We start from the raw sequence: 10900 nt of genomic DNA, 5'->3' as shown, positions 1-10900 counted from the left end.
ATCGCACCATATCCAATAGAGTGCGATTACGATGTTCGGACACACCATTACACTGAGGTGTTCCAGGCGGCGTGAGTTGTGAAACTATTCCACATTTCCTTAAGTGTGTGCCAAATTCCTGACTCAAGTATTCTCCCCCACGATCTGATCGCAAGAACTTGATTTTCTTGTCATGTTGATTCTCAACCTCACTCTGAAATTCCTTGAACTTTTCAAAGGTCTCAGACTTGTGTTTCATTAAGTAGACATACCCATATCTACTCAAGTCATCAGTGAGGGTGAGAACGTAACGATAGCCACTACGAGCCTCAACACTCATTGGACCGCATACATCAGTATGTATGATTTCCAATAAGTTGGTTGCTCGCTCCATTGTTCCTGAGAACGGAGTCTTGGTCATTTTACTCATGAGGCATGGTTCGCACTTGTCAAATGATTCGTAATCAAGAGACTCCAAAAGTCCATCTGCATGGAGCTTCTTCATGCGTTTGACACCTATGTGACCAAGGCGGCAGTGCCACAAGTATGTGGGACTATCATTATCAACCTTACATCTTTTGGTATTCACACTATGAATATGTGTAACATTACGCTCGAGATTCATTAAGAATAAACCATTCACCAGCGGAGCATGACCATAAAACATATCTCTCATATAAATAGAACAACCATTATTCTTGGATTTAAATGAGTAGCCATCTCGAATTAAACGAGATCCTGATACAATGTTCATTCTCAAAGCTGGCACTAAATAACAATTATTGAGGTTTAAAACTAATCCCGTAGGTAAATGTAGAGGCAGCATGCCGACGACGATCACATCGACCTTGGAACCATTCCCGACGCGCATCGTCACCTCGTCCTTCGCCAGTCTCCGCTTATTCCGCAACTCCTGCTTTGAGTTACAAATGTGAGCAACCGCACCGGTATCAAATACCCAGGAGCTACTACGAGTACTGGTAAGGTACACATCAATTACATGTATATCACATATACCTTTAGTGTTGCCGGCCTTCTTGTCCGCTAAGTATTTGGGGCAGTTCCGCTTCTAGTGACCACTTCCCTTGCAATAAAAACACTCAGTCTCAGGCTTGGGTCCATTCTTTGACTTCTTCCCAGCAGCTTGCTTACCGGGCGCGGCAACTCCCTTGCCGTCCTTCTTGAAGTTCTTTTTACCCTTGCCTTTCTTGAACTTAGTGGTTTTATTCACCATCAACACTTGATGTTCCTTTTTGATTTCCACCTCCGCTGATTTCAGCATTGAATATATCTTAGGAATGGTCTTTTCCATCCCCTGCATATTGAAGTTCATCACAAAGCTCTTGTAGCTCGGTGGAAGCGACTGAAGGATTCTGTCAATGACCGCGTCATCTGGGAGATTAATTCCCAGCTGAGTCAAGTGGTTATGCAACCCAGACATTTTGAGTATGTGCTCACTGACAGAACTATTTTCCTCCATCTTAAAACTGAAGAACTTGTCGAAGACTTCATATCTCTCGACCCGGGCATGAGCTTGGAAAACCATTTTCAGCTCTTCGAACATCTCATATGCTCCGTGTCGCTCAAAACGCTTTTGGAGCCCTGGTTCTAAGCTGTAAAGCATGCCGCACTGAACGAGGGAGTAATCATCAACACGTGACTTCCAAGCGTTCATAACGTCTTGGTTCTCTGGGATTGGTGCGTCACCTAGCGGTGCTTCTAGGACATAATCTTTCTTGGCAGCTATGAGGATGATCCTCAGGTTCTGGACCCAGTCCGTATAGTTGTTGCCATCATCTTTCAGCTTGGTTTTCTCTAGGAACGCGTTGAAGTTGAGGGCAACATTAGCGTGGGCCATTTGATCTACAAGACATAGTGTAAAGATTTTAGACTAAGTTCATGAGAACTAAGTTCATCTAATCAAATTATTCAATGAACTCCCACTCAGATAGACATCCCTCTAGTCATCTAAGTGAAACATGATCCGAGTTAACTAGGTCGTGTCCGATCATCACGTGAGACGGACTAGTCAACATCGGTGAACATGTTCATGTTGATCGTATCTTCTATACGACTCATGCTCGACCTTTCGGTCTTCCATGTTCCGAGGCCATGTCTGTACATGCTAGGCTTGTCAAGTCAACCTAAGTGTATTGCGTGTGTAAATCTGGCTTACACCCATTGTATTCGAACGTTAGAATCTATCACACCCGATCATCACGTGGTGCTTCGAAACAACGAACCTTCGCAACGATGCACAGTTAGGGGGAACACTTTCTTTAAATTATTACGAGGGATCATCTTATTTAAGCTACCGTCGTTCTAAGAAAATAAGATGTAAAACATGATAAACATCACATGCAATCAAATAGTGACATGATATGGCCAATATCATTTGCTCCTTTTGAGATCCATCTTCGGGGCTTCATGATCATCGTTGTCACCGGCATGACACCATGATCTCCATCATCATGATCTCCATCATCGTGTCTTCTTGAAGTTGTCTCATCATCTATTACTTCTACTACTATGGCTAACGCTTTAGCAATAAGGTAAAGTAATTACATGATGTTTATGTTGACACGCAGGTCATAAATAAATAAAGACAACTCCTATAGCTCCTTCCGGTTGTCATACTCATCGACATGCAAGTCGTGATTCCTATTACAAGAACATGATCAATCTCATACATCACATATATCATTCATCACATACTTTTGGCCATATCACATCACACGGCACATGCTGCAAAAACAAGTTAGACGTCCTCTAATTGTTGTTGCAAGTTTTTATGTGGCTGCTATAGGTTTCTAGCAAGAACGTTTCTTACCTACGCCAAAACCACAACGTGATATGCCAATTTCTATTTACCCTTCATAAGGACCCTTTTCATCGAATCCGATCCGACTAAAGTGGGAGAGACAGACACCCGTCAGCCACCTTATGCAACTAGTGCATGTCAATCGGTGGATCCAGTCTCACACTAAGCGTACGTGTAAGGTCGGTCCGGGCCGCTTCATCCCACGATGTTGCCGAATCAACATAAGACTAGTAACGACAAGCAAATTGACAATATCCACGCCCACAACTGCTTTGTGTTCTACTCGTTCATAGAAACTACGCATAGACCTAGCTCTGATGCCACTGTTGGGGAACGTAGTGGAATTTTAAAATTTTCTACGCATCACCAAGATCAATCTATGGAGTCATATAGCAACGAGGGAGAGAGGAGTGCATCTACATACCCTTGTAGATCCCGCGCGGAAGCGTTCAAGAGTACGGGGTTGATGGAGTCGTACTCGTCGTGATCCAAATCACTGATGACCTAGCGCCGAACGGACGACACCTCCGCGTTCAACACACGTACGATTGGGAAAACGTCTCCTCCTACTTGATCCAGCAAGGGGGAGGAGAGGTTGATGAAGATCCAGCAGCACGACGGCGTGGTGGTGGAAGCAATGGTGATCTCGGCAGGTCTTCGCCAAGCTCAGGGAGAGGCAGCAGTGTCACAGGAGGGAGAGGGAGAGGCCAAGGGCTAGGGTGCGGCTGCCCTCCCTCCCCCCCACTATATATAGGACCCCTAGGGGGGCGCCGGCCCTAGGAGATTGAATCTCCAAGGGGGGGCGGCGGCCAAGGGGGGTGGAGTGCCCCCCAAGCCAAGTGGGGCGCCCCCACCCCTAGGGTTTCCAACCATAGGCGCAGGGGAGGCCCATGGAGGGGTGCACCAGCCCACTAGGGGATGGTTCCCCTCCCACTTCAGCCCATGGGGCCCTCCGGGATAGGTGGCCCCACCCGGTGGACCCCCGGGACCCTTCCGGTGGTCCCGGTACAATACCGATTACCCCCGAAACCTTCCCTATGGCCGAAACTTGACTTCCTATATATAAATCTTCACCTCCGGACCATTCCGAAACTCCTCGTGACGTCCGGGATCTCATCCGGGACTCCAACAACTTTCGGGTTACCGTATGCTAATATCTCAACAACCCTAGCGTCACTGAACCTTAAGTGTGTAGACCCTACGGGTTCGGGAGACACGCAGACATGATAGAGACGACTCTCCGGTCAATAACCAACAGCGGGATCTGGATACCCATGTTGGCTCCCACATGCTCCTCGATGATCTCATCGGATGAACCACGATGTCGAGGATTCAATCAATCCCGTATACAATTCCCTTTGTCAATCGGTACGTTACTTGCCCGAGACTCGATCGTCGGTATCCCAATACCTCGTTCAATCTCGTTACCGGCAAGTCCCTTTACTCGTACCGTAATGCATGATCCCATTATCAATCACTTGGTCACATTGAGCTCATTATGATGATGCATTACCGAGTGGGCCCAGAGATACCTCTCCGTCATACGGAGTGACAAATCCCAGTCTCGATTCGTGCCAACCCAACAGACACTTTCGGAGATACCTGTAGTGTACCTTTATAGTCACCCAGTTACGTTGTGACATTTGGCACACCCAAAGCACTCCTACGGTATCCGGGAGTTGCACAATCTCATGGTCTAAGGAAATGATACTTGACATTCGGAAAAGCTATAGCAAACGAACTACATGATCTTAGAGCTATGCTTAGGATTGGGTCTTGTCCATCACATCATTCTCCTAATGATGTGATCCCGTTATCAATGACATCCAATGTCCATAGTCAGGAAACCATGACTATCTTTTGATCAACGAGCTAGTCAACTAGAGTCTCACTAAGGACGTGTTGTGGTCTATGTATTCACACATGTATTACGATTTCCGGATAACACAATTATAACATGAACAATAGACAATTATCATGAACAAAGAAATATAATAATAACCATTTTATTATTGCCTCTAGGGCATATTTCCAACATAGATATACTCATATCTTCTCAAATCATCTATGAAGATCAGAAAATAACGATACCTGCCGCGAGCCTCAATACTCATCGGACTGCATACATCAGTATGTATTATTTCCAACAAGTCTGTTGCTCGCTCCATTGTTCCGGAGAACGGAGTCTTAGGCATCTTGCCCATGAGGCATGGTTCGCAAGCATCAACTGATTCATAATCAAGTGATTCCAAAAGCCCGCCAGCATGGATTTTCTTCATGTGCTTTACACCAATATGACCTAAACGGCACTGCCACAAATAAGTTGCACTATCATTATTAACTTAGCATCTTTTGGCTTCAATATTATGAATATGTGTATCACTACGATCGAGATCCAACGAACCATTTTCATTGGGTGTATGGCCATAGAAGGTTTTATTCATGTAAACAGAACAACAATTATTGTCTAACTTAAATGAATAACAGTATTGCAATAAACATAATCAAATCATATTCATGCTCAACGCAAACACCAAATAACATTTATTTAGGCTTAACACTAATCCCGAAAGTATAGGGAGTGTGCGATGATGATCATATCAATCTTGGAACCACTTCCAACGCACATTGTCACTTCACCCTTAACTAGTCTTTGTTCATTCTGCAACTCCCGTTTCGAGTTAGTACTCTTAGCAGTTGAACCAGTATCAAATACCGAGGGGTTGCTATAAACACTAGTAAAGTACACATCAATAACATGTATATCAAATATACCTATGTTCACTTTGCCATCCTTCTTATCCGCCAATTACTTGGGGTGGTTCCGCTTCCAGTGACCAGTCATTTTGCAGTAGAAGCACTCAGTTTCAGGCTTAGGTCCAGACTTGGTTTTTTTTCACTTGAGCAGCAACTTGCTTGTCGTTCTTCTTGAAGTTCCCTTTCTTTCCCTTTGCCCTTTTCTTGAAACTAGTGGTCTTGTTAATCATCAACACTTGATGCTCTTTCTTGATTCCTACCTTCATCGATTTCATCATCATGAAAAGCTCGGGAATCGTTTTTGTCATCCATTGCATACTATAGTTCATCACGAAGTTCTACTAACTTGGTGATGGTGACTAGAGAATTCTTTCAATCACTATTTTATATGGAAGATTAACTCCCACTTGATTCAAGCGATTGTAGTACCCAGACAATCTGAGCACATGCTCACTGCTTGAGCTATTCTCCTCCATCTTTTAGCTATAGAACTTGTTGGAGACTTCATATCTCTCAACTCGGGTATTTGCTTGAAATATTAACTTCAACTCTTGGAAGATCTCATATGATCCATGACGTTCAAAACGTCTTTGAAGTCCCGATTCTAAGTTGTTAAGCATCGTGCACTAATCTATCAAGTAGTCATCATATTGAGCTAGCCAAACGTTCATAACATTTGCATCTGCTCCTGCAATAGGTTTGTCACCTAGCGGTGCATCAAGGACATAATTCTTCTATGCAGCAATGAGGATAAACCTCAGATCATGGATCCAATCCGCATCATTGCTACTAACATCTTTCAACTTAGTTTTCTCTAGGAACATATCAAAAATAAAACAGTGGAGCTAAACGCGAGCTATTGATCTACAACATAGATATGCTAATACTACCAGGACTAAGTTCATGATAAATTTAAGTTCAATTGATCATATTACTTAAAAACTCCCACCTAGATAGACATCCCTCTAATCCTCTAAGTGATCACGTGATCCATATCAACTAAACCATGTCCGATCATCACGTGAGATGGGGTAGTTTCAATGGTGAACATCACTATGTTGATCATATCTACTATATGATACACGCTTGAATTTTCGGTCTCAGTGTTCCGAGGCCATATCTGCATATGCTAGGCTCGTCAAGTTTAACCTGAGTATTCTGCGTGTGCAAAACTGGCTTGCACCCGTTGTAGATGGACGTAGATCTTATCACACCCGATCATCACGTGGTGTCTGGGCACGACGAACTTTGGCAACGGTGCATACTCAGGGAGAACACTTTTATCTTGAAATTTAGTGAGAGATCATCTTATAATGCTACCATCAATCAAAGCAAAATAAGATGCATAAAAGCTAAACATCACATGCAATCAATATAAGTGATATGATATGGCCATCATCATCTTGTGCTTGTGATCTCTATCTCCGAAGCACCGTCATGATCACCATCGTCACCGGCGCGACACCTTGATCTCCATCATAGCATCGTTGACGTCTCGCCAACTATTGCTTCTACGACTATCGCTACCGCTTAGTGATAAAGTAAAGCATTACAGGGTGATTGCATTGCATACAATAAAGCGACAACCATATGGCTCCTGCCAGTTGCCGATAACTCGGTTAAAAAACATGATCATCTCATATAATAAAATATAGCATCATGTCTTGACCATATCACATCACAACATGCCCTGCAAAAACAAGTTAGACGTCCTCTACTTTCTTGTTGCAAGTTTTACGTGGCTGCTATGGGCTGAGTAAGAACCGTTCTTACCTACGCATCAAAACCACAACGATAGTTCGTCAAGTTAGTGATGTTTTAACCTTCTCAAGGACCGGGAGTAGCCACACTCGGTTCAACTAAAGTTGGAGAAACTGACACCCGCCAGCCACCTGTGTGCAAAGCACGTCGGTAGAACCAGTCTCGCGTAAGCGTACGCGTAATGTCGGTCCGGACCGCTTCATCCAACAATACCGCCGAACCAAAGTATGACATGCTGGTAAGCAGTATGACTTGTATCGCCCACAACTACTTGTGTTCTACTCGTGCATATAACATCAACGCATAAAGCCTAGCTCGGATGCCACTGTTGGGGAACGTAGTAATTTCAAAAAAATCCTACGCACACGCAAGATCATGGTGATGCATAGCAACGAGAGGGGAGAGTGTGTCCACGTACCCTCGTAGACCGAAAGCGGAAGCGTTAGCACAACGCGGTTGATGTAGTCGTACGTCTTCACGATCCGACCGATCAAGTATCGAACGTATGGCACCTCCGAGTTCTGCACATGTTCAACTCGATGACGTCCCTCGAACTCCAATCCAGCCGAGCTTTGAGGGAGAGTTTCGTCAGCACGACGGCGTGCTGACGATGATGATGTTCTACCGACGCAGGGCTTCGCCTAAGCACCGCTACGATATGACCGAGGTGGATTATGGTGGAGGGGGGCACCGCACACGGCTAAAAGATCAAACGATCAATTGTTGTCTCTTAGGTACCCCCTTGCCCCCGTATATAAAGGAGCAAGGGGGAGGTGTGGCCGGCCAGGAAGGGCGCGCCAGGAGGAGTCCTACTCCCACCGGGAGTAGGACTCCCTCCCTTTTCCTTGTTGGATTAGGAGTGGGGGGGAGGAGGGAGAGAGGAAGGAAGGCGGGCGCCACCCCTCTCTCCTTGTCCTATTCGGACTAGGCGGGAGGGGCATGCGGCCCTACTCTGGCCGCCTCTCCTCTTCTCCACTAAGGCCCACGATGGCCCATTAATCCCCCGGGGGGTTTCGGTAACCCCTCGGTACTCCGATAAAATCCCGATTTCACCCGGAACACTTCCGATATCCAAACATAGGCTTCCAGTATATCAATCTTCATGTCTCGACCATTTTGAGACTCCTCGTCATGTCTGTGATCACATCCAGAACTCCGAACAACCTTCGGTACATCAAAACTCATAAACTCGTAATATAACCGTCATCAAAACTTTAAGTGTGCGGACCCTACAGGTTCGAGAACTATATAGACATGACCGAGACACGTCTCTGGTCAATAACCAATAGTGGAACCTGGATGCTCATAATGGCTCCTACATATTCTACGAAGATCTTTATCGGTTAAACCGCATAACAACATACGTTGTCCCTTTTGTCATCGGTATGTTACTTGCCCGAGATTCGATCGTCGGTATCTCAATACCTAGTTCAATCTCGTTACCAGCAAGTCTCTTTACTCGTTCCGTAATACATCATCCCGCAACTAACTCATTACTTGCAATGCTTGCAAGGTTTATAGTGATGTGCATTACCGAGTGGGCCCAGAGATACCTCTCCGACAATCGGAGTGACAAATCCTAATCTCGAAATACGCCAACCCAACAAGTACCTTCAGAGACACCTGTAGAGCACCTTTATAATCACCCAGTTACGTTGTGATGTTTGGTGGCACACAAAGTGTTCCTCCGGTAAACGGGAGTTGCATAATCTCATAGTCATAGGAACATGTATAAGTCACGAAGAAAGCAATAGCATCAAACTAAACGATCAAGTGCTAAGTTAATGGAATGGGTCAAGTCATCATCATTCTCCTAATGATGTGATCTCGTTAATCAAATGACAACTCATGTCTATGGTTAGGAAACATAACCATCTTTGATCAACGAGCTAGTCAAGTAGAGGCATACTAGTGACACTCTGTTTGTCTATGTATTCACACATGTATTATGTTTCCGGTTAATACAATTCTAGCATGAATAATAAACATTTATCATGATATAAGAAAATAAATAATAACTTTATTATTGCCTCTAGGGCATATTTCCTTCAATGTCATCCAACTGTGTGTTTCCCTTTGGGTTCTCACCTTCACACAAAACAAGGAGCAATCAAATCCATGCACATATTCTGACTCTAGTCTTCTCTCATTATCTTCCAACTGTTCAGAAGTGTCTAAATGAGTGGACTGTTTCCTAGGAACACACTTTGAGTTGCTCTGTCAACTTATTGTGTGGGTATCATAAGTCAAAAATTACTTAAATTAGAACAAGTTTATATGTATTAATAACATATAGCAATACTTACAACACCAAATTAGTTTAATTCATTGACTTAGAAGGAAGAAGAACCATATCTTCCCTCCGAAAGTGTTGCGCCTTCCAATTAGCTCATCGGATAGGTAGACCCTTTTCTTTTTCTTTGTTTTCTTTTTGCTTTTGTATAACTACATTCATAAACTTTACAAATACATGTAGCAGAAATAAATTCCTACTATTTTCCTTGAAGAAGAAGAAGTTTGATGTAGGATAAATTAGACCTAAAATTAATTTGGAAAAAAAATACTACCCCCGGCATATGGCAAAATAACAAGCTATCATGATCTCTCGGCTTATTACCAGTGTGGTACATATGTCTCTCTAGTATTTCCAACAAATTTTGTAGTACTACTGCACATCACGAATTACAAGATCAAGATAAGCAAGCCTCAACTTTTCAGCACGCCGGCAGACGCCGTCTGCCCACCCCTGGCGTCTCTTCGGTCGGGCGACGCTGCCGGCGAGCAGAACGCCGGCGTTGCCACCGTCGACGTGCCCTTCTCCGTGGCCTCCTCTATCGTGGACAGGCACCTAGTGGGCCCACCGAACAACCTCTTCCACCTCTCGAGCTCGCCCTCGTCCGGCTCGTCATCCGCCTCCTCGCCGCCGCGGGCCGCCCGCTGCCGGCTCCTGGCCAGGGACGTCGTCCGGACGAACCGGCCCTGGGTGCCGTCCTGGCAGCAGACGCCGAACAGGACGAAGCCGCGGCCGGACGCCACGCCCTCGCGGTCGAGCCACCGCCTCCGGACAAGGACGACGAAGAGCAGGACGAGCAGCACGACGAAGATTGCGCCTGTCAACGCGGCGGCGAGCACCAGGCCGGCGTCGTCCATGATTTCTGCCTCCTCCCTCGCCTGAGATAATTCGAAGCAAGAGCTGTGCAAGAATGTGCACTACTCTTTTTTTTAGAACAATGTGCACTACTCTCTCTGGTAGAATTTCTGCACTTGAGATGTGTCTGTCAGGGACCAAGTAGTTGCCGGTCTTTCTGCTCCCGGGCTGCCAGTGACAGTGAAAACGGCGGGTTCGTCTCTCCGTCCTCGGAGACGAATTGAATGCACAATGACTCGGGTTGTGGTCATTGGTCAATGGCAATTCACCACACGGTACCTCCCGGCGACCATTCCATACTTGCGATATTTCTTGGTGCGGATTTTTCAGTATTCTTCGGATAATTCTGTGGAGGGGAGGAGCTGATGCTTGCGTTGTTGTTGTTTGCTGCTGGTGAGCTCCGCTGGCCTGATTCTCCCTCGAGAAGGTCGTTG

The 10900-nt window shown here is 45.3% G+C and overlaps 1 protein-coding gene across 1 annotated transcript; it reads right to left on the bottom strand.

Annotated features, from left to right (window-relative positions):
- Positions 1-9748: 9748 nt before the first annotated feature.
- Positions 9749-10616, bottom strand: LOC119272362. Its single transcript, XM_037553866.1, has one exon. The coding sequence runs from the start codon at positions 10466-10468 to the stop codon at positions 10025-10027; it is 444 nt and encodes a 147-aa protein (XP_037409763.1). The 5' UTR covers positions 10469-10616; the 3' UTR covers positions 9749-10024.
- Between the last annotated feature and the right edge of the window lie 284 nt (positions 10617-10900).

The sequence above is a fragment of the Triticum dicoccoides genome, chromosome 3A (assembly GCF_002162155.2).
Source record: "Triticum dicoccoides isolate Atlit2015 ecotype Zavitan chromosome 3A, WEW_v2.0, whole genome shotgun sequence".
In the NCBI taxonomy this organism is placed as follows: domain Eukaryota; kingdom Viridiplantae; phylum Streptophyta; class Magnoliopsida; order Poales; family Poaceae; genus Triticum; species Triticum dicoccoides.
This window is presented reverse-complemented; position numbering and strand designations above follow the sequence as displayed.